The 25,136-nt window shown below is 40.1% G+C and overlaps 1 protein-coding gene across 2 annotated transcripts in view; it reads right to left on the bottom strand.

The window, feature by feature from the left end:
* cdh5 (cadherin 5) overlaps window positions 1-23,837 on the bottom strand; it is a 37,225-nt gene extending 13,388 nt beyond the window's left edge. Inside the window, exons 1-11 of one of the 2 annotated variants that reach the window (XM_039784807.1) lie at window positions 22,947-23,837; window positions 12,801-13,034; window positions 12,165-12,444; window positions 11,460-11,582; window positions 9,507-9,674; window positions 9,182-9,363; window positions 7,137-7,241; window positions 6,724-6,866; window positions 6,487-6,620; window positions 5,067-5,176; window positions 4,117-4,219 (exon numbers count right to left, since the gene is read on the bottom strand). In XM_039784807.1, coding sequence (XP_039640741.1) covers window positions 4,117-4,219; window positions 5,067-5,176; window positions 6,487-6,620; window positions 6,724-6,866; window positions 7,137-7,241; window positions 9,182-9,363; window positions 9,507-9,674; window positions 11,460-11,582; window positions 12,165-12,444; window positions 12,801-13,034 — 1,582 coding nt within the window. In that variant the 5' untranslated portion in view covers window positions 22,947-23,837. Of the gene's footprint in view, window positions 1-4,116; window positions 4,220-5,066; window positions 5,177-6,486; window positions 6,621-6,723; window positions 6,867-7,136; window positions 7,242-9,181; window positions 9,364-9,506; window positions 9,675-11,459; window positions 11,583-12,164; window positions 12,445-12,800; window positions 13,035-22,946 lie in introns of those variants that run through there. The other variant, XM_039784808.1, reaches the window with a different exon arrangement.
* Between the last annotated feature and the right edge of the window lie 1,299 nt (window positions 23,838-25,136).

Below are 25,136 nucleotides of genomic sequence, written 5' to 3'. Positions count from 1 at the left end.
TTCGGGAAAGAGACTTCAGATACAGTATTAGGGGACCACTAAGGTCTATATAAAAGCATCCAAAGAGCACCATGTCATGGGACCTTTAAGTGTTTTGAGCACACAAATTAAATCCTATTCATTCCTCCAGTGTAAAGGCCATGCCAGAAAGTGGCGCATCCTCTCAAAATAGGCACTGGTTGACGCTATGGGACACAGGGACTACTACTGTAGCTGGTGAGCTGACGCCTAGCAGAAACCCAATTTGTTCTATGCATGTGTAAAGATGGTTGAGGTTAGGTATTGACCTCGAATGGTTAGGGTCAAGATATTCCGGTATGGATCGGATAGTGACGCGTTATTATAAATCCCACTTGGTTTCTTGGCAAGACCCGCCCTGCGTAGCAGCCCAATTTTTCAAGGTTAGGCATTGACTTTGAGTAGTTAAGGTCAGGATAGCCCATTGGCAACACATTCTCACTCCCAATGTGTCAAAAAGCAATGCTTGGTCAAATGTGGCATTTGTAACTGACGCATAAAGTCTCCTTTAGTGTCTTGGCGTCACTATTTGACGCTCTGGGTCGGGACGTACGTTTAACTGACACAAGAACGGGACAATTCCGAAAAGATCGTGGGTGGGGTTACAAAATGTACGTTTCAGTGACACGCGGGACAAGAACAAGACACAAACCAGTCTCCTGGGTGAAAGTCCTGTGTTCATGGGTTCAGCCATTTACCATCCCAACCAATGTCCTTATGCGGATTTTCGGGTCTTTCATTCTACTCGCTACCATTGGTGCTCTTAATATAACAGTACTACTACTACTAATCTTACAGCACCGGGGTCGAGCTGCTCGAGCTGGTCGAGGCCCGGTGCCTTGCATATAGACGCTAAAGGGTGATTTTAAAAAAAATGTCTTAGATATCTGACGCTGAGAGCCCCTGACCAAGCGTCAGTATTTTACGAGTTGGGAATGAGAACGAGTTGCCATTGGTTAGAGGACTACTCAGGACAGGAGAAAACAAATGGGAGTCATAAAAACGCAGTATTGACAAATACAGAACTAGTCAGTCAAAATCATGGCCACAATAACGTTACAAGCTAGCAGGCTTGCTAACTGCCAGTCAGCAAGCTCATTCGCTCGGTCATACTATGCCAAAAAAGTTCCCAGATGTATAACTCAAATCCTCTTCTCAAACTATTTGCATGGCAACATTCTACTTAATGTAAGTAAACTGACCCATTCAGATACAGTTTATACAACCCCCTCATGTGATCAAGTTTCCATTGTTGTCTAACATGTAGTCACTGAAAGTGTGTGTGCGGGAGGACATGGGTACAGAAGAATCCCTAACAAACTGAATAAAAGATGAAAACAGCTTCTGTCCTCCCTTCATCTCATCCCTCTTCTCCGTCTCGTCTCCTGCTCCTTCTTTGTTTGAATTCCTCTCTTCCCTGTCCCTTTGGATTTCTGTATACTTCTCACTGTCCTCTCTATATTTCGTTTGTTCTCTCCATCTCTCTCTTCCTGCATCTCATTACGCTCTCTTCATCTCTTTGTTTTCCTTTCCTCCTCCTCCTCCTCTCTCTTGTCTGCCTGGTATTAATGCAGTGAGCCTGGTGTAGCCGCCTGGTTTTAACACCGACTGCTGTCACTTCACTGTGCAGCTACACTGACTGTCGGAGTCAGTGTTGCTGCACAGTCCCGTAATCAAAGCACGGTTGTTTTCTGCAAGTTTTAAAGAGCTGGTAGTCAATAAATATTTTAAAAGCCTTCCCTTTGCAGCTCTTGTTGCATGTGTGTGTGTGTGTGTGTGTGTGTGTGTGTGTGTGTGTGTGTGTGTGTGTGTGTGTGTGTGTGTGTGTGTGTGTGTGTGTGTGTGTGTGTGTGTGTGTGTGTGTTAAGTGGCGTGAGGTGAGGTGCTGTCAGATGCTTTTTGGGGGGGCACAGGGGAGAACAGAGGTTTACACTGATAACCACTTATCAAACAACTATCCACCTCCTCTCCTCTCTTGTCCTTTCTGTCTCTTTCCTCTCATCCTTTTTCCCCTCATTCTTGGTAGTTCACATTCCTCTTCTCATCTATTGACTTATGCACTCCTCTTACCCCTTTTTTGTTTTCATTTAAACATTTGATGTTTCTAATGTCATCTTTCCGTCTTTTATCATGTCCTCATCTCCTCCTCGTTATCCTCAATTCTTCATTAACTCCTTTTTACTTTAGCCTAGTTTTTCCCTCTCCCCTCATTTGTTTTCTCCCGTTTGTTTTCCTAACCCTGTTTTCTTCTTTTTTTCCCTCCCCTTTTCTCATCTTCTATCTTCCTTTCACATCCTCCTGTTTTTGATTTTCCTGTTTTCTCCTTACTAAATAGTCTTCATTATATTCCACTTTCCACTCATTCATATCATCTTTCTTCTGTTTCCCTAACTGTAGTTATCCTCTTGTTTGTCCCTCTTTATTGTTCTCTCCTCTTTTATATTTGCCTCCTTTCCTCATTTTTTACACGGTCTCACTTTAATATTACCCGCCTCCCTTAATCCCGATCCCTTCCTCTCGCCTCTTTTCATCTTTTCTTCCACCTCTGCCTCATCTGTGTTTCCTTTTGCTCTCCTCCATCTTCCACTTCCTTTTCTCCATCAGTTCAACACGTCAACCCCTCTAGGCACAAGCGGAGAAGAATTGGATGAGGCAAGTTCATGCCTTTTTTCCCTCTGTTTATCTTCCTTTCAGTATCTGAAGTTTCACTTAAATTAAATAGTAACACTTAAATCTTTCATCTGACTACCTAAGGCTTTCATCTATTCTGACTTTTAATATTTGACTAGAACAGTTGGTACCACTTTTCCTCGGGCTTTGTTTTATACGTGTATGTGATGATCAAAAATGATGAAAACTGTTTAACTTGTGCCATTTTGTGTCCTAAGCAGAATAACCCAAATAGGCATTGGAAATCTGACGTAACAGAGCACCAACCTTTGCCTAAATAATGTCTGGATCAAAGCAAATGTCTCCGTAGAGCTTCACCATCATCTATGTCACAGTGTGTTTATTCGAGCTGACGTTTTCATTTATACTACCCATTTATACTCACAAATGGCACCGGATTACTAACTGTAGATGCTGCTTTGAATTTAGAATAATCTTTTGGTAACAAAAAGCTCTCTTTTTATGTTGAGTATGAAGGAGCCAGCTACTGTGGCAAAGAGTAGAATACAAGTGGGTCAACTGAAATATAACATTGAGTGGTGTAATAGCAGGTCCCTTAGCATTCTTTTAAAATCACACCCCAGTATATGAAATTCTGAAAATGTGGAAAGCTGCCTGTCTGTCTGAATGTCCGTCAGTCCAGCGCTTTGGTCCGTACTGAAATAATTGTATTTTTCAAGTGGATTGCCATGAAACCTGGCAGAGATATCCATGGTGCCCAGAAGATTACTATGACTTTGTGATCCTCTGACTTGTCATCTATCGCACCAAGCAGGTCAAAATCAATTATTTAATTCTATTATTCAGTGATATTTAGTAATATTTCAACACCTACCAGATGGATTGGCTCATTCGTGGTTCCAAGATGACTGGCTGTGGTGTTTCTTTGATCAATAAAGCTTGAATACCTTTAAGCTGATTAAAGTTCTATTTTGTCTTAGAATAATTTTGAAAAGCCTTATTATAATTAAAATAATATAATCAAAACATGCATCATCTCATGCCTCTTGGTGTAGTTTCTCCTGTACTCTTTTCTCCATGATTTTACTGTAAAATGCACCACAGTAGCACTGTGTGTGGCATGTTTCTTTACCATCCTTAGCTGCAATGAGTTTAGAATACATAGAGAGTCAGAGCCACTTTCACTCATTATTTTCAATATTTGCTGCTGTTGTGCGTTCCAGACAGCACTTATGGTCCCAGACAGGCTCTTTAAATCCCCCATCTGGCTGCGAGAACCAAAGCATGCTTTGCGAAGTTAGAATAATTTAAACTTTCAGCAACAAAGCACCGAGCCTCAAATGGAGTTTTCAATCGCTGCATAGCAACAAGTGCCAGGGCCAGCGCTTCTTGCGAGCACCGTTTAGAGCAAAAAGCAGGAAGATGAAGGTAAATATATGCTCAGTGCACACAAATAGGCCTACTCACTGCCATAGTCTTTGATGGAGAAGTTGGAGCTCTCACTGGCCAGGCTGAAACTGAAGGAAGCTGGCTGGTCGTCTTTATCTGTGGCTCTCAAGGTTCCAATTACCTGAGGAAAGACAAAAATATCTAATTAATCCATCCTGGACACAAACTTTGTTTATACCCAATGCAGTCTAAATGTTTCCAGCATATATATATATATATATATATCATTTGGGAAATTAGCACGATTTACTTAAATGCAGTTTCAGGCACATATTGTTGACATATATATTCTAATTACATTTCTCCATCTTTTAAAGATCGGGGGTAGATTACATTGCACATGACATTTTGAGGTAATTTATCATGCAGCTAACTGTTAAGTATTGGCAAGTTATAAAACATTATGCTGTGTATAGATTGGGGTTAGACATTGAGACTGGGTTTGAACCTTTAACACAAAATTAACACTTCACTAGATAGATTTATGCATAAAATGTAACGCAGTTCTATGCCATGTGAGCTGTATCGTTCACACCTTTAACTTCCACCTACTCTAGTTGCATCTTTCATGCTGTAAAAATAGGAGAAACGCATTGCAGCATCTTAAGACTCTAAAAATCAAACTGAGGAGGCCAGTACTTTGAATGGCAGGTAAACCTGGCATGAATTTGTGTTTGTGTGGGATTTCACAAAATTTCATAAAACAGGGCTGAATACTTTTTTTTTGCCACCGTGGTGAACAGGTTGTGACACAGATGTTAGTGAGGCTCCTGTTATTACAAAAACACAACTTAAAACAAATAAGGTCAGGTATTAAAAAAGTCTAAGCCCAATGTTTTATTAAGTGACTATCAGATCTGAGGCTGATACAGGAGTCTGTAGACAAAAAAAGACATTTTGTGAACATCACTCTTGTAGAATTATCCAAATCAAGTGAAACCCTGCTGTGAATACCGTCTTTTTCTTACCGTATTAGTGAGGTCGTTCTCACATACGAAGATCTCATCCACAGTCAGTTCAGGCTTGTTGTCATTGATGTCCTGAACTATGATGTTAACTTTCACAAATGACTCCAAACCTACAGAGGACAGACAACAGCACGTGATTAACCGCAGTGTAATGATGGCTGTTTGTTGCATTGGCTTATTTCGTTATTTGTAGCACTGACTTTGCTTCAGTCTTAACTATCTCACAGTGTGATGACATAGAAATGGAAATAGACATTTCATTGAGCTGCCTGCAGGGATTCTTCAGAGCAAACGTATGTCGGAGGATAAAAAAAAAAAAATCCTTTCATGTAACTCTTATGATGTAATATAATCTCATTTAACGTGGAGGGAAAATAAATCATCTTGTTACCACAGAGGTTTTAGGAAACAGGTGTGCCATCAGGAAAAACAATTACACTTCAAATAATCAATTCTTCATTATTTTTTTTTATTTTTTTTGGTGGTCGCTCCATTTCCTTTGTTTTTCTTCTTTTTATTGAAACTATTTAAACATCCCAAAGAGAAGATCACATGTGAATATATATTTAAAAATCCATCTACATTACATGTCTCCGAAACTTTCAGCTTTAAGGTTTTTTTGTAGTATTTTTGTTTACTTGACTTCTTTGTCTCAGCTCACTTCTCACTTGTTTGTCATTTACATTAACAGGCAGATCTGACAGTGATTACCCATGATTCTGATCAGGTGTGTGTATCTCTGTCTTTGATTGAACTGATTAAGGTCAAGTGACTGAAAAAGGATTTCTATTTGTGAGCTTTTTGTTTGGCAGGTTGTTGTTTTTTGTCACATTAAAGCAGCTTTTACACTTATTTTCCATCACTGATGTTTTGAATATTCGTCTTTTGATAAATGTGGGCCCCTTGTACTGAGATTTTGAAACTATCTTTAGTACAGTACATGTACTATATATCGAGGACCTTGTCAAGCTCAGGGGACCATTGTGTTTCTTAAACATCGTGACAAGCCACTAAAATAGATGTCTGTATTTCATTCATTGCTCGTTCTAAAAATATATAGTTTGGTTTGGAAGCTGCAAGTGAACAAACAGACCCACTGATTTTTCCTGCCTACTCCCTGCTTCTTGTGTGGGTCGACCAGGTGTTGAGGCAATATGTTGAATCTATAACATTCCCTTTTAATGTGTTCCCATCCCTCAATGAATCCATAAGAGCGGCTCAGTGAACGACAAGAGAACTCCCTCACTGTATACACTCTACCGTTGTTAGAGAAAACACATGGTTTTAATTCTTTAGCTGAGGTTCTATTGTTTTAAAGGGAAAATTATTAATAAACTGTGTGTGTGTGTGTGTGTGTGTGTGTGTGTGTGTGTGTGTGTGTGTGTGTGTGTGTGTGTGTGTGTGTGTGTATGACACATACCACTTGGCTCCTCCTGTGCTTTTACTTGAAACATGTGGGTGGCCTCCAGCTCTCTGTCCAGCATCCTCAGGGTGAACAGCTGACCTGTGAGCGGGTTGATACCAATAGGACAGTCCTTGTCTAAGATGGAGTACCTAAACAGAACGAGCAAGAGATGGGTGTAACAGCCACTATGCAGAATTAGTAACTTAGTAGTTAGGCATTTGTTCTTTTTTAGAGGTTTGCACAGCATCGTACCGTATGCTCTTGCTGGCTCTGTCAGGATCTCTGGCTATGACTTTTCCTATGTTGCTCACAATGCGTTCTTCCGTCGCATTGAAAGTGTAGATGGGCTGGGAGAAGACCGGTGCCTCGTCTACATCCAGCACCTTGATGTTTACCTGTAAATTTATATTCATTCAGAAGAGTTGAAAGACATAATTGACTTGTATTTGTGCACATTTGGTTAAAAATTTAAATGGAGTAGAATTGTTGGACTGAACTGGTCTTTGTTTTTGTTTTCAACAATGCATACTTCATACTTCATTCTGGCAACTGAGACCTACTACTTTTCCTTCTCTCCTGTTTTAACAGAAAATTAATGAAAAGCGGGTTGATAACATCACCTGGAGGGCAGCTTAGAGTCTACAGATGGCCTGTCTGATATTTACCTCAGCTGTGGTGAGAGCAGTCTTCTCATTGTCAGCGGTAAAAGGCAGGTTTTCTTTCACCTGGACAGTGAAAGTGTAGCTGTTTGTTGTCTCGTAGTCCAGAGCCTGATGGGATCCCAGAAAGAGTAAAACAATAAGCACTTATTAGATCAGGATTTGATTTAATATTGATAACATCCTATTATGAGCTCTTCTCAACTTTACATTGGCTATGATTGGCCAAGAAATGTTTTTCATATGGTGACAAAAATTAACCCCCAGTGATGCTAAAGCTGGAAATCCTAAATTGTTCTTTTCTTTTACTTAAATGCAGGTTAAGGTGCTCCATATTTGGATTCATCCTCAGATGTACGGTATATATTCTCACATGTATTGCTCTTATTTTTAGACTGAGGACGCAATAAAGTGCATTTGCACTTTATTTTTTACGTTCTCAAATGCATCCCCTATCTTCATCCTCAGTGCATTCACACTGTCGATGCCAGGTGTAAAAAGGCTCTAAATGCCACAACTCATCTGAAATAACCTGGTTACACTCATACTTTGGATTTAAGAAACAGTAAAGTACCATCTATTTCCTTCAAGTTAAACATGTTACCATGCATGAAAATACCTTATTCCTTTCACTTTTTCACCGTCTGCACAAACTGTAGTGTCACGAATACACTTTCATGTCAACAAATATAGCAGCAAGCACTGCTTACTGTCACATTTCTGCTTATCATTTCTTTCCCCTGTATAATCAACAGCCTACTGTTCAGTTAAATGTTGTTTCTGGCGGACTGTTTTATCTGTTTAAGGGACACCACAGGTAGGCAGGATATTCTGTTAACTGGATTATTCATGGTAAAAGGGATACTCAGTTGCAGGGTATCAAAGGCATGCGTAAACAGCTTAACACGAATTAGACCTTAACCGCAGTGTGGCCGATAGCTGGCTTATAATGTACGTGTAAACACAGACCGGTGAGAAAGATGAGAAGGGCTACAGAGCTGAGGGGCAAGTTAAGCAGAGAGAAGATGTTGGTGCCATTCGATTCCAGTGACGGTACAAGCTATAACAGAGCTATTTCATTAGAATACATTTTCAGCTCTCTGATGTCCTTAATACTTTATCTGAACAGCAGAATCCAGTGAAGTAAACCTGCAAGAATTCCTGCACGCATAAATAGCTCTCTTAACCAGAAAGAGGCCAGCACTTTAGGGTTTGAAGTCTGTGGTATACCTCATTGTCGTGCAAAAATATCAATATTTTTTTATGTAATTGGTGGCCGAGTGTAGGGAGTCATAACCAAAAAACAATATTGTCAATACATGCATACTTGAAGTCATGGCACTGTGGCCTTGATCCTTATGTTCAGCTCTCTGATGTTTATAATGTTGGTAATGCAGGCATGTAAATCTGTTTTTATGCTATTCTAGGCTGGAACATTAAAGTGTGAGTATGAAACACCACTTACTGTAAACCACTTCCATTTAATTTTGGATTAACCATACAAATTAGCCACCAACATGTTCTTTTTAAAGGAAATTTAACTCCTGCAGGTACTTTGCAGATGCCCAGGGTATGAGGAGGGAGTGTGGAGTAGCTCAGCAAAAAAAGTTGAAATAGGATTAAAAAAAATTGTGTGATGCTAATCTATAATTACTGACCTGAGTCTGTAACTGCTGGAAGACTTAAAATCAAAGTGTTGTGATTGAGAACATGTAAAAACTAGTTGTCAAAAAGCACACACAAAGCAACTTCAAGTGGTAGTAGTATGATTGCAAACCTTACCAACTACTAACATCAAACTAGACAGAAATGATAGGTACAAATGTTGTGTATTGATTCATATATGCCAATGATCAACCACAGGCAATGTGTTTTCTCTGCTGCAAAATACTATAAATGTCAGACGAAAAAGATTGGGAACCACTGCTCAACTTAATCAGAAATTGCAGGAGGCAAACATTGCAAAAAAATCCACTTGACTCACCAAAAACAAGGAATATAAGCTGATTTACATAATATCATACTCACTTGATGCTACATGAGCCTCCTACCTGTTTGAGCATGAGGTTGCCATCCTTGTTCGGGCTGAGTTCAATGTTAAAAACGTTGATGTTTCCATTTAGAATTTTGAAGATTGGCTCTTTGTTCTGAATCTGATCTCTGTCCTCCAACTCCAGAGTGCCTATCTTCTCATTCAACTTGTGATCCTCTGGAACGTGCAATTCATATGTCTCTGCAGACAGAAACAGACATCGCTGTGAATATAACAGTTTCAGTAAATATGATCATATAAATAACCCTGATTTGATGAAAACAAGAACAACATTTTCAGAAGAGCAACTGATTAGAACCTTTCTCTTCTAAAATATTCCTTACTTCGGGTGAAAGAAGCTATGTTGTCGTTGGTGTCAGTGATGGTGATGGTGACAGAGGTGGTGGCTGTGCTTCCAGTGGCCATTCCTCTCATGTCCTGAGCTTTAACCACCACTACATACTGACTCTTGGTTTCCCGGTCCAGAGTGTTTGTCTTGCAGCTGATCACACCTGCAGAGAGATGGTGAGAGAGAGAGACAGATGGACACAGAGGGTGTTATCTTTGTGGTCAGCTCTGACTCACATTCAAGTAAAAATAGCTTGTACATCTGCACCTCCCCTTCATTGACTTCATTGAACTTGTTGTTCTTAGCAAACTTTTGGAAAAAATTGTATTTGACCAGATACAGTGCTACTTCTTTGTAAACAATTTGACAAGTGAGTATCAGCACGCTTATAGGATTGGTCACTCAACATGCACTGCACTTACACAAATGACGGATGATTGGTTGAAAGAAATTGATCAGAGGAATATTGTGGGAGCAGTACTGCTAGACTTCAGTGCTGCCTTTGATCACAAATTATTATTGAAAAAACTTGTATGTTCTGGTTTTGCTCCATCTGCTTTATCATGGATAGAAAAGTATCTATCCTATAGAACACAAAGAGTTTTCTTTAATGGAAGCTTTTCTGATACAAAACATTTATATTGTGGAATTCCACAAGGAAGTTTGCCTGGCCCTTTACTATTTTCTATTTTTATCAATGATCTTCCACTTGCTTTTAAAAAAGCCCACGTGTCCATGTATGCAGATGATACAACAATATACATGTATGCACCTACTATCAGTGAAATAACTGCAACCCTCAACAAAGAGTTACAGATAGCACTAGAATGGGTTACTAACAATACATTATTCTTAAACATGTCAAAGACTAAAAGCATTGTATTTGGTACAAATCATTTGTTGAGCTCTACACCTCAGCTGAATTTGATGCTGAATAATGTAGTGGTTTAGCAAGTAGAAGAAACACGGCTTCTTGGGGTTATTTTAGATTGTAAACTGTTGTGGACAAGGCATATAGATTATCTTGTTGCAAAGATGGGGAGGAATATATCTGTTATAAAAAGATGCTCTGCTTTTTTAACACCAGACTTGACCAAACAAGTCCTGCAGACTCTAGTTTTATCACATCTAGACTGTTGTCCAATTATATGGTTAAGTGCTGCAAAGAAAGATCTAGGAAAACTGTAGCTGGTTCAGAACAGAGCAGCTCGTCTTGCCCTTCAGTGCCCACTTAGGTCTAATGTAAATAACGTGCATGTCAATCTCTGCTGGTGAAAAGGAGAAACTATCAGCATCACTCCTGGCTTTTGTTAGAAACATTAATGAATTGAAAATTCATAATTGTTTGTATAGTCAACTTACATTTAGCTCTAACACATAAATACCCCACCAGACATGCCACCAGAGGTCTTTTCAAAGTTCCGAGAGCCGCAACACAATCAATGCAACGTACAGTATTGTATCGAGGGATGGTGCATGGAACTCACTTCCAGCAAAGATTGCCAAAGCACAAAATAAATCAAGTTTTATAAAACTAGTAAAGCAACATCTAAGGGCCCAAAGACTGTAACCATATTTTGTACTTTGTTTATGTATAGGAATATTGATATGTAAACAAAGATGTTGTAAGATTAATTTTTGTCTATTCTGTGCTTATGCATTTATTGTGATATTTAATAGAGTACATGAAGAGGAATATGTATAATTATATTTGCAAGAAAATGATACTAGCTATACTGCTTTTATTTTTATATCATATGGCTGTTTTAGCTGTCTTGTCTGAAAATGTCTTATCTGTGGTAATGTTTTATGTTTTGTGTGGTCCCCAGGAAGAGTAGCTGATGTTCTGCATCAGCTAATGGGGATCCTAATACAATCGAAATCAAAAAGGAAGAAAAAGACAATGATGCACAAACAATCATGTTGGACGTCAGTGAAGCAAACCTACCTGTGATGCTGTCGATTTCAAAGCTTAACGAGTCTACATCTTGGGCCAAAGAGTACCTGAGCTCTCCGTTAGCAGTGGTAGGGTCATCAGCATCGGTTGCTCTTACTTCAACTACTTTAGTTCCTAGATGAAGAACAAAAATGTATCATTAATAAGGCATCGTGCTGTTTTGCAAAAATGTCCAACCCAAATGTTCTTGTATTGAGCATCATTGCTGTTGAACTGATTAATATATTATGATTATAAGATTATGTTATAGAAGTCACCAATGTGCCTTTTAGCACAGAAGGATGTGCTAATGATTGTGACAGGTGTTGACATTATGTTTAATTATTTCCCCCAGACTTTTCACAGTTCAGTCTATTTTCAATTTAAACTATCACTGGATGGTAAATGTCAAATCCATACTTGCTGCAATAGAAATATTGTCCTGCTAAAACTTGCTTCATTTATGGTCTGACGACATAGTCTGAAACAATAGTCAAAAACAAATGTAATCCCGGAAAAAATAAATACATTTTCCTCGAAAGAGACAGGGCTATGTGCCCATAAAGCCGATTTAAAGCATCATAATATAGAGCACAAACAAACCTCATTTGACTCTCATCCCCCTCTTCCATCACACATTGAAAAATAAAAACTGTCATACATTTTTTAACCTGCTATCACCTGCTGATGATCTTTTTTGACAGTAACTCTACTCACCTATGGTGGACCTTTCCATAATGGATCCATTATATGTTCTGGGGAAAACTGGGGTGTTGTCATTGATATCCGTCACCTGGACAACAAAGTCTCCAGAATCCTCTATCAACTTGTTGTTCCCATCATACATCCTGGCGGTCAAATGGTACGCGTTCTTCTTCTCCCTGTCCAGAGTTGTGGTGACAAACAGGTCTCCTTTATGATCCACAGTGAAGATGGTGTTTGCTCCTTCACCTTCTATTTTAAATTTCTTCACCTCTGCCCTCTGGCTCGACCTTAGCTGTGAAAGAAAGAAAAAATAAATAATAAGGTTGACTGTCTCCTAGTTGTCAGCATTCAGTTTTTTCCCCAGCTGGTGTGAGGACTCAAATCAACAACCTTCAAGCAAATTATCTTCAAATAAACTGAGTATTCTAGCAAAATCACTCAGATATTCATCAAAGTGCTGGTTAGCAACAAGTAAATGCCCCAGATTCTTGGCATGCTATAGCATTAAAACTGAATGGATGTGACAGAAATACACATTTGCCATGGCAAGTAGATTACTGAACGTTTAAAGCCTAAACTGTAGAGCTGAGCCCAGACAGGAAGTAGACCAGAAACATGACCAGGATTCTTGTTTTAGTTCTGAGCTACCTGTCCTATCTTGTAGGCCCTGGATGCAGGTTGCTCCTCTATCACGTAGAGAGAGTTCCAGATCCACTCTCTCTTCTGCCTGAACAGGACAGGATGGGACTCCTTTTTTACAATCTCGACAGGGCCTCGCTGCTCTGCTTCCACCACTGGTAGGCCAGAATCTTCAGCGAGAGAGACGGACAAGGCCATCATGGCCACAAGCCCCATAGTCCTCAGCTGGAGCCAAGCCATCATCTAGGACAGAAAGGGATAGGGACAAGAGGAGGGAGGGATGAGGGAAAAGAGGGAGTAGAGAGGTGTACAATAATGAATAAGAGTGATGTGAGGATGCAGAGAGGAATATGGAGGCAGAGGAAATGTGAGAGGAGAGGGGGAGCAAAAAAGAAGAGAGAGGAGATTGCATTTAAACCACTTATCAGCTGTGGACAGACCCCTTCACTGTGCCAGGGTGAGACTCAGAGTGAAGGCCAAGGACTCGCTGTCCCCTTACAGTTTGCCGCAGAGCCCGAGGTCTAGCTATCATTTAAGACCAGGGCTCTTAAACCTTTTCAGCTTGGGACCCAAATGAAACATTTAGCCTCTCATCGTGGGACCTGGGCTGAGGCATATCACTAATGTGGTCGTATGGGGATCTATTAAACATAGGCTTGTGACCCATTTTAGGTCCTGACCCACTGGTGTAGCACGAGAGAGAGACAGAAACAGAAAGAGAGAGACAGACAGACAGACAGACAGACAGACAGACAGACAGACAGACAGACAGACAGACAGATGGAGAGGAGAGGAGCTGATATTAAAACCACTTAGGATGTCTGTCTTTATCAGCCATTAGAAAGGCCATTTTCCATAAAGGGAGTTTGACATTTTACATTTTTGATGGGTATTTCTTTTTTTTTCTCCTTTAATACAGCACAAATACTGTACATCAAATTGTGGGGGAAAGAAAGAGTTTGAGTACAACACACTGTGTGCTTTGTTGTTGACACCAGTTCTTGATTCAAAACTAGGATTATAACAGAAGGATGAGTCAGTTTTGCACATTAATTTTCAGTCAAATACAAGTGCATTACGAATCCGACATTAGCTACAAGGACAAGGGGGTTAACACAGAGGGCTACGGCAAATCAAACTCATGCTGTTGTTCCGCAAACATTGCTGCGGGGTAATGCAAAGTCATTTGGCTACAGATTGCACGGCGTTGGCCAAAACAAATAAACAAGCATGTATTCCTGGTACTTCATTACACAAACGCCCCAATTCTACTGTTTACCTTGAGATCATCAAGAAGGAATTTAGTTGTAAAGTCTTTATCGTACTATAAACCGCTGTGCAGTGTTTTGGCATCAAATAATCCTTCAAACTCATGGATTTATGACTTGGATTTAAAGTGTATTCTGTCTCCTTCCCCTACAGCAAATAGTCTGCATTAACACAGACCGTTGTTTTTTTTAAGGCTATTTCTGGTCTGAATGGCGTGCAGCGTAATAAAGAGACAAGACCAACATTAACAGTCTACAGCCACTTTAGCATCTCTTTGAAGCTATAAAGAAATCCAAACTGTTACAGAGATGAACCAAAGTATTGAATTTTGAAGAAAGAACATTACCGTCTGCATCAAAATTGAATAGCAATCCATCCAACTGCTGTAGAGACAAACACTCAAAATCACAAATTTCGTGGTCGTTTAGCTCAGTTGGTAGAGCAGGCACACATGTACAAAGGATTGTTCCTCAATGCAGAAGGTCCAGGATTCAAATCCAACCTGTGATGGTTTTCCTGCATGTCTTCTCCCCTTTCATATCTCAGCTTTCCTGTCCAATAAAGGCTGAAATGCCCAGAAATTATTTTTTTTTTAAATTTAAAATCACAAATTTCAACAAGCTGGTGGCACTTTAGGAAAAGTCAGCGGATCACCAAAGTCATTAGGTTTCATCATCTGGAGAACAGAATGTATGTATGTACAAACTTTCATGGCAATCCACCTCGTACTTGTTAAAATATTGCAATCTGGACTGATGTGGTCATCCCACCGACCAACACACAAAATAAAAGCAACAGAAATGTACTCAACTGTATTTGTTCGCACAATCTTGGAACCCAACAATGACAAGACAAAAATACTGTATGTTTAAAACCAACTTGAGTCCAACTAATATTAAAGCTGAAATTTGGTGGAATCACCTTTAAAATCCAAACCAAACTGGCAGCTCATCTGATGTATGGCTTTTGACTGATAACGAGTAAGATGTTTCACTGTTGTATCACTTGTTCCTGCCTGCAAGTCATTTAAGCACTATTTAATAAAAATAAAAATGTATAGGGCACACAAACGCCAGCAGTCTAGTAAACTTTAGCTGTTCCTCTCATTCTTTCTTACGATCTCAACCTCTCTGTCTGCCTCTCCGTCTCCCCATGGTCCCTTCCTCCCACCACTAGGCTCTATCTAGTAAAGCAGAAATGCCAGGGAAATAATCTTCAAAACATTTCAGTCTATATATGCTCTGCACTCCAGCAGATATCTCAGCGCAGCCCTGTGCCATCCCAGTAGACAGATTAGTGCATCTTATTGTCTTCCAGCCATTAGCAGCATGGAGGGAGATTATGATGAGGGGATTATATCGGCACAAAGTCTTCTCCCTCTAATGGCCTAATCTCGCATTCGGCTGACCTCCGCTGACCTCTTCACACGGCTCCCCACAAATCAGCTCAAACAAAGACTCAACAGTGTTTTTTGGACTTTAGTTCACATCCTTTTGTTTTGGTTTTATTTTTCCTCTTGTGTTTTTCTTTGTTTAGTTTCCTTTCAGGACTAAATTAATTAAACAGAAGTGCATCATCTTTTAATGCAATTTAATGTGGACTGAATAGAAGTGTGCATGTATGCATAGTGCCAATAAGCATCTACTGAATCAAAAGTATTTAGCCTTTTAATGCATAATCTCACTTGCCACTAACATGCTCACTTAACACTTCTTCTTGATTAATAACTTCAAAAGCACTGATGTTTTTTTCCATTTTATATGTAGTTACAATTTAGAGTTTCAATATTTTAAAGCAATTATTCTGGCGTACACCTAATTAACTCAACAAATTGATTCCATTTATCAGTTCGCTCTGAGCTCCTAATATGTTAATGCATGTCTCAATCTTGCCATCCCATCTATCTTTTCTACTATCATATAAAACACCTCAGAAACACCAGCTTGAACCTAAAATATGAGTGTATTAAAAAACATGACTGACTGGATGACTGTCAATACTGAAGAAAACATCTGAACAATGAATGTGTGGTGAGGTCAGAATCATTTCAAAACGGATTTGTGTGTGTGTGTGTGTGTGTGTGTGTGTGTGTGTGTGTGTGTGTGTGTGTGTGTGTGTGTGTGTGTGTGTGTGTGTGTGTGTGTGTGTGCGCGTGTGCGTGTGTTCATATTTGTGACATGACTCTGACAACAAGGGCCCGCCAAGGGATTTTGTTCCCATTCTCTGTGCGTCCCCAATGCACTGACAACCTTGGGTACTTGTCTATGTCCAACCAACTCATAGCGATACGATAGCGATGCAAAATTCACCCTTCAGCGTCTGCATGGGACGCACCGGGCATTGCAGTAGCTCCACTGCTGCGCTGTAAGATCTCTAACCAATTTTGGAACCCCACCCACAATCTTTTCCTAAACCTAACTGTCCCGTTCTTGTGCCGCATGTCAGTTAAATCGGTCCAGCCCCAGAGTGTCAAAAGTGCCGCCAAGAGTCCCGACCAAGCGTGAATTGGTTGAAAGCCACACTGCGTCTGACTAAGACGCTAAAGGAGACTTTTTGCGTCAGTAACAAACGCCAAAGACATCTGACCAAGCGACGCTTTTTGATGGAGTGACAATGTGTTGCTGAGTCGCCTATACCATCAACCACCATTAATGGAAAAATGAAAAAGTCTTAACCATCACACCAACAGGAAAATTAGGATGTAAGAATGGAGGAGGGCAATGAAAAGTGTGTTTTCCCTTTGTAACTTATATAAATAAAATATTACATTTCACATTAATAAAACTGATAAATCATTTTCTTGGAATGCTCAGTTTACTGTCTTTAATCTCCCCTGATACTTCGTCAAATTAAAATATCTTTCATGACCATATCTTCTGTTTGTGTTGCTTTTGATTAGTGTAGTTTGCTCAAATTCAGTTGAGTTCAGTTTAGCTCTCATGCTGCTTTAACTTTTGTTCAGTTAGGTTCAATGCATACATTTTTTCAAAAACATTTGCCCACATTACAGACATTGATAGCAAAAGAGTGAATATGTTTTTTATTTATTTATTTATTAAACTCTTCACTTAATCTTGACACACTTCACAGTGAGACATGGCTATTGTTAAAGACCAAGCATGTTTCCTGACCTGTGTCCTGCAGTCTCTTAGACCTATCTCTTAGCTTTTACTGTGCGTCACCCCATATCCTTCCCCTCAACATGTTCTGGACAAACTAAGCAATCACACCGTGCACGGCACATGTATGTTCTCACGCAGCTTCCAGAAACATGAGCACAGGAGTCCTGAAATGACTCTCAGGGAGGAAGAAAAAAAATCAAACAAGCAGAGTATGTGACCTATAACGGAACACTTTAAAATGAAGAATATAATAATGCAAAGTGTGGATAAATAAGTCACTAAGTTTACTGTATCAACTGAAGTTTGTTTAGCTGACTAAACTTGAGCATGAAGAACTTTTTAAGTCATCAAATATAAACATTTTGTGTCAAAGATATGATTTTGTCAAATAGATGTATTTTTTTTTTTAGAATTGGTCAACCCACATTGAGACCCATTTAGGTGTATTTAAGATTGCTTCCTTAACCACATAAGACCAACAAAGGATGAGAGGTAGATCAAACTCAGAACTCAAACATGAATGTTGTGGGTGTGTGAATGATGTGATGGATACATTCATGCATCAGTTGTTCATTTGGGTTAGGGGGTAAACAGAGTGAATTAGTGAGTGAGCTTTGCTGTCTGTTTGTCTTTAGCTGTACTGCTGTTCATGTTGTTGGTTGTTGACTAAATCCAATGGGATGTTCGAACTATAAGTCGAAAAAACTCAACTAAACTGTATTGATTTTCCATAACGCCACTGGACACTGAAAATTTGAGATTGTATTGACAACATAATGTTAACAAAAATAAAATTTCCAAACCAGAACTTTTAGGTTGCTATAATATAAAATTCATTGGATAAAAGTAGATAGTGTTATAACAAATTGGAGCTTTAGCTGTCCTGGGATACTAAAGAAAAAAATGTCTATCATGCAAAGAACACTTGCTTGACTTAAAACCCAACTAGACTTTTCCTCGCCATCACATTTAACATGTTGCTCACACGTATACAACAACATCCTATGAATGGGTTCCGCATACACACACACACACACAGTACATACACAGAAAAACACGCACAGTTATTTCTGTGATGACAAATCCATTGGGGGACATTGTCCCTAAAAGGGCATTTTTTTTAAACTGCATTTCCGTCTTCAGAGGGCGGTGTATTACTCCTTCCCTTTTATCAGCAGCAGGAAGTATAAACACAATGCCTTCTGGGAAATGCTGTAGGGTCTGTTAATGAAGGGTCATCATTAGTGAGTGGACACACCCTTCCTGGTATTCATCTGCTGCTGCTGCTGACTGCATGTCTGTCTCTCTCTCTTGGGTCTGCTGTCTCACTTTGTTTCTGTCTGTGTCATACTTTGTCTTTTTCTCATTCATGGTGTTAGTTTCTCTGCGTCTCTGCCTCTCGCTGTGTCACTCTTCTGTCTTCCTTCCACTTGTTCTTTCTTGCCCATTCTTTCAATCATTTCTTTCCTCTTAAATTTTTCCTCTTCTTTCCAGTTGAATCACTCAAGATGAAAACTGCATCTTGTTTTTCACACAGTCTATTTCTGTGTCCTGTCTATCATTCCACTTTTTTCCTTTTCTCACCTTTTCTTCCTCACCTTTTTTTCACTTTTTACCTCACCTTAAAAGCAGATTTAGCACCTTAAAAGATGGCGTGGAGGACAAACACACCAATTTAGCAACTTTTTTGTCGCAATTAAAACTTTTAAATCCCTTACTGTTACCAAAGCAGTAGATCGATACAGACTGATGTATGAAATGTGAGAGGAGTCTGGAATATGAGCAAGAAGATTGGCATAAAGTTTCAATTTTTGTTCATACAGTTGTTTGTACCTGTCATTATCTATTTCTGCTGTTAGTTGTAAGTAATGATAACCACCTTTTTAATTTTCCTCTCAACTGCGAGCGCCATGCATGCAAATCTCACTTCAGGATTATACAAAGTTATTTATGGCATCGTTTATCAAAGGTATCTTTCTGAGGTATGAAGAATAAATAACACCCAGGAATATCTGTAATTACATCTGTACATTGTCCGCAGGCAAGGGAGTGTGCGTGAGATTGACTAGCAGAAAGGAGGAGCAGAAACAGACAGACGCAGAGATACAGTTGTCATTCTCCGGGATGTTTTGTGACTGGCAGACAGGTCTGACCTAGTTTCACTCAACCAAAGGCTAAAGCATAGAAACAAGTCAACAAGACTTCATAATCCTGGCGGTCGCTGAGGGGTTGTTGAAGTTTATGCAAAGAAATACAATTCAGCCTTGTCCTCAGTGATGAAATCTGAGCGGGGACAAGGGATGTATGTGTCTTTTATCCATTTGTGATTGTCTGTAAGGCATTAATCATATCTTGGACACTGGTGAATGGCACCTATAAACTTGAGTAACAGACAGGATGGATTTTCTCTTCACTGCTCCAGTACAACTTTTGCAAAAAGTGAGATATCCAATGTATTTCTTTATTCTCTTAAATTATTTCAATATATGACATTCAAATACAGGTGGCACCTCTGCCCAGTGGATTACATTATCATCTGACATTCCCTAATCTGAACCCCGACCAGTGGCAATAGCCGACGAAGAGTTTGAGTGTACAAGAAGAGCCTGACTCCAGACCTGCTGCCTCCATCTGGTATTGAGCTCAAATCAAATTTGAAAACAAGTCGATAAGAGTTTTGTAGACAAAAACAAAGATTGGGATCCTCATCTTCCCACGCCAGAGCCAGAAAAATGGCAACAAGCATGAACTGATTGATGCATCTATAATTGTTGATGTAAGTCGACTTACAGAAATACCAACTCTTAAATGGACATATTGCTTTGATTGAAATAAAAAATGGGTTCCAAGTGTCAATTGAAAATGTAGTTGATAAGAAACATACATCACTTGCTACTGATTGAATAGAGTAAAATGACTGGATTGCCATGAAGTTTGTTAAGGCTACTCGTGGTCCCCAGAGGATAAACCCTTTGATGATCACATTACCTTTTCTCTAGAACCACCCTTACATGGACATTTGTACTATGCACACAATATAGCCTGCTGCATAATGGAACAGGCTGACTGCCATGACATTTAGTTATACTCCCCAATGGAAGAACCTGTTCTATAGAGCCATCCTGGGGTCAAATTGGACTTGTTTTGGCCTGCTGCTATAGTAGTAAGGCTCAACATCAAAATGGTTTCTTTTGAGTACATCGGCCTGTATGAGCACTAGAGGAGCTCCAGTCCAAAAGTCGTGTTACATACTGTAGAAATCTGAATCAAAATTATGTCTCTGACACAGTGTGGCTTACTACCACCCTAAAATCAGGAGTTTTTTATTTGTGTGTATGTGGCACAGGAAGTGATTTCACAGCCTCAAATCTGTGATTTCCAATTGCTAAATACTGTAGTGTGTTTGAGATTAAAACAGGTTTAATCACAGAGCAGCCTCTAACAATCTGTCTGCCAGCAAGTCCCACCAGGAACCGTTACTACACACACACACACACACACACACACACACACACACACACACACACACACAGTGTCCTGACACTGTCATGTCACAGAGTATATTCATGCTCTGATTGGTGTTGAAGCGCCTTCTAGTTAATTCTATTTTCTTTCACAATCAGACAAATCAGATGTTATTACAGCGAGCCTGTTATGAATGATGTGGGCCAGCTTTAAAACTGACAGTAATGACCAACAGTCATCTGAAAATAATTTAGAGCCTAGCGTGTTAGCCACATTGGTTTTGGCTCAGCTGTCAGCCCCTGTCTCCGCTGAAGGCGAAATTTCCCAACTACGGCACCTCCTAGAAGTGAAAATGTTAAAGGAGCCCAACCACAAGGGACTAAAATGTTCCTGTCCAAACTGCACATACTGAATGATCTGAACCTAAACAATCATATAATTCATGTTCTTTAGAGTTGTTACATTTGAAGCCGATTGTCTGTCTTTTGTTACAGCCTTCATCTTTAACCATCACATGACAACTGCAGGTGGTGAAAACATTTGAAAATCTGTCCAATCAGGTCAGTTTGCAGCATTTGAAAGCCTCACATTCTCCATATTGAACTGAGCTGGAGCTATGAACTAATCAGGCAACCAAGTACATTCAATGATTATACATTTTTAGTATGTTAAATTCAATTTTCCTATTACTGTAACATGTTTTGACACATTTTCATCTTGTGGAATGTACTGCCATCTGTAATGTCTGATGTCAGACATTTTTTGGATCATATGTCCCTATTGATCCATAAAAATTAAAAATTAAAAAGTCTTGGAAATAAGATTCAAGATGAAGTGTGGTTTTATTATGTACAATGCAGAATACAGGTCAGTCACTGAAAATAAAACCGTAACTGGGTCTTTCAGTTGTAATCAGCGACTTCAGCTGAGCTAACATCGCCACAGCTGGACAGCTTGTCAACCACTCTGACATATATCTGAATGAATGGCTCTAATCATGAATTGTGTGTGTGTGTGTGTGTGTGTGTGTGTGTGTGTGTGTGTGTGTGTGTGTGTGTGTGTGTGTGTGTGTGTGTGTGTGTGTGTGTGTGTGTGTGTGTGTGTGTGTGTGTGTGTGTGTGTGTGTGTGTGAAGTCTCCCAGATGGCACCCAAAGGATTTTCACTGATAGTTCTCCCTCCAGGAATTAGACCACTGGGTTTAGTTGCATCAACGGCTTTCAACCTAACAACCAAATCAAATCACCTCTGTCCCTCTGGGTCATGGATCCAGATCCACAAAGAAAAAACATCACCACTGAGGAGCTATAGTCACACACACATGGTAGACAAAATAACAGAATAACAGAAACAGTTCACCTCGTATTGGAATCCAGGACAACTACACCACCAACTACAGCATAAGAAATACCTTCTCAAACAGCGTCTCAACAAAAATAAGTGCTTTTAATGAGAGTCCATGTTATTTTGTCCACCCCTTCAAGTACTGTTTGGCATAAACTGTTGAAGGGTGATATATTACACAAGTTGTAGGGCAGGGAACGCTACAGCTGACAAAATGACATCACTCAACTGACAAGAGCTTTGCAGCTTTGGGAATATTAAATGGTGTCATTAATACTTTATAGCCACACCAACTTGACATCAAGTTGAAGTTGAAGTTTTTTCTACAGTAGAACTCCTTGAAATTAACAGCTGAAGACCTCCTGGTGGATTTAGTTTGCTTTAAAAAAAAAAAATCCTGCTCTGTCCACAGATCATCCTGTATCGCCTTAATGGTTACAGCCGTCTGTCTTCGGATATGACAGTCCAGCCTCTGGGGGGAAACAGCGCTCAATTACAGCATTCAAATCCACACCGAGCTGTCCGAGATCATAGGCATAGCATATGTGAACAGTGACGGTGGCCGACAGCCTGTCCTTAATGGGGTTATAACCATCATTTCAAGTTATTTTGGTACCTTCTTTTCGACAGTTTGACCAGCATTCATGAGCGTTTCACCCTGGAGTGACTGGGAAAGTAGCCCGGAGCGTTTTTCAAAGGATCTGGGTTACATTTTCGGGCAATGCTGCTTTACACTGCTTTTCAATCAGAAAGAAATGTAATTCACACTCCCATTTGCTGAAGAGGAAAGCGCTGGAGGCATCTATCTGTACATTTGTTTCGTCTTTAGTTTAGCACCTTTCTTACATACAGTACTTGTTATCTAAGGTACAAACACACACACATAAGACACCTGTATAATAAATATTTCCTTTTCAATTTTTTCCAACCCAAGATATAAAAAAAAAAATACCTTACCACACAGACTGTCCAAGCCAAGAACTGTTGATCAGTCCTTTACGTTGGTACAAAATGAAGCCCAAATCCTTCAAGGTGCTCTCTTCCTCAATCAAACTGGGGTTATACTTTATTAATGTGGCAGGTTGTTGTAGAAAAGAGTGGCTGGTAGGTGGTCGTATTCTCAACAGGGAGTAGTACCACCTCCACTACGTCTTTTCCTCGCTCTCTTCTCTCCGTCTTCTGGTTTTTCTGATGTTGAAAGAGAGCAGCAGGTGTTGTACAGGCAGGGATTTCTCTCTCGTCTAGATTTTCACCAGGTTTCTGTACAAATCCTTGTCTGGACTGTGGTCCAGATAATACGATAAGTCTGTGATGAAGTATGGGTGAATTCCTCTTAAATGAGAATGAATTCCAGAGGTGGATTTCCAAAGAGCAATGCAATTATTGGACCAACAAATTTAGGGATAAAAAAAACAGTTCACAGAGTTCACAAGGTTTTTCTGCAGGAGTCCAACAGGTTTTGAGGCTCTCTTGCTCTTTTTTTTCCTCCTGCCGCCTCTGATGTGGTTTTCTCAATCAGCGGCCAAAAGTGTTGAACCACAGCTGTCCGACCACAGTCCCCTCTCATACAGGTCACTGCCCACTTCCTCTTCCTGTTATTGTGGTCAGTCTTCTTCGCTAGTGCTCCCTGCTACCGCTCCTTTTCCTGTCCTGGAGGGGGAAATAGTGAGGGAGAGAGAGAGAGAGAGAGAAAGAGAGAGGTATGGAGAGGTATGGGAGTGTTGGAAAGACAGAAAAAAAAGAGAGAAGCAGAGAGGGAGCGCATATGTCAAAACAGCTCAAAGACACTCGCAGAGGCACAGAAAGCAGCCGGCTCATGTTCATGAAGCAGATGGAGTGAGAGAGTGTGTGAGAGAGAAAGAAGGGAGGGAGAGTAAGGTGGGAGAGGCGTTACTTCTCAGTCTTTCTCAGAAAGAGAGAGAGAGAGAGACGGAGAGTGGGGGAGAGATTTATTATTCATGTGTGTGAGATAAGGATTAAGTTAAACAGGTTATTGGGGATAATCCTTAGAGATTTCCCCACATGAGGCTAGTAAATATTTCACGGGGCTGACTTCGGCGGGTGAGTGTGTGTGTTAGTGTATCTGACAGAGAGATCTTGTCTAAGCCGGTTAATGAGATGAGTCGGACGCCCCGCCACACACATACACGCACCATCTCCATCTATCTCACCCCCCTCATCTTCTCTTCAGGGGGGAGTTGGTCTTCAGTAATTTGGTGGATTGGACAGGAAAGCCAGCTGTGTGTTTTTACATGAAACCTCTCCCGTGGCAACAGCAGTCCTGTCTTTCTTTTTCACTTCCATCCCTCTCCCTCTCTTTCTCACTCTCTCTGTTTGCTCGCTCTCTTGTTATTTGCAGTTTCAGTTCCACTCTACATATAATATTTTCATTACAGCTAGGAGCAGTACTGTCGAACACCAACATCACAAAAATCAACATTTACTATGAATTCTCTTTCTTTATTGCAGTAGCTGTTCATACAAAGTATCTCTCTAATACAAAACGTAATTTTTTCTAAATTTTTTTTTATGTTCTACATACATATGAAGGACAAAAAGGTTGTTTGTCACAAAACTGTTACAAATGTCCTTTTACCTTTTCCAGATCAGCCACCTTTAGGGAACAGTTTTAGCCACCAATGCCGTGTTTCCACCATGCGGTGCGGCTCTGCTTGACTTGACAGAGTCTGAAAGAGTGAAGCGAGTGTAGTTAGATGTCAAGTGAAGAGTGAAGTTCATCGTCCACCAAACAGAGGAATGTCTGCACTTCGTCCATTGTACAGTGTAGTGTACGCATTGAACAGCGCAATTTTACGGGCTGCCACCTTTTTCAATCTGGGGCAAGTAAATGAAAAAACTGCAGTCGCTATTGACGTTATCTTGGCTATTTAAAATTGGCGTGTTTATGCAGGTTGTCCCGTGTCGCGCTAATGACATGGACCTGCACTGCCCAATCAGTGGTCTGTAGTGTTTTAACTCCACCGTCTAGTATCAGCTCAGCACGCTTGGAACCTGGACCAAGATGGTACCAAAAAGGTACTAGGTACAATCCCCAACTTTTGCTCATGATAAATGAAACAAAAATATTAAAAGAAACCAATGGTGAAAGACCCCTGCTCCTCCTTCCCACTCGCATTGGATTAGAGA

This window comes from Perca fluviatilis, chromosome 19 (genome assembly GCF_010015445.1).
Source record: "Perca fluviatilis chromosome 19, GENO_Pfluv_1.0, whole genome shotgun sequence".
NCBI lineage: Eukaryota > Metazoa > Chordata > Actinopteri > Perciformes > Percidae > Perca > Perca fluviatilis.
Note: the sequence above shows the minus strand (reverse complement) of the source record. Positions and strands in the feature narration are given on the sequence as shown.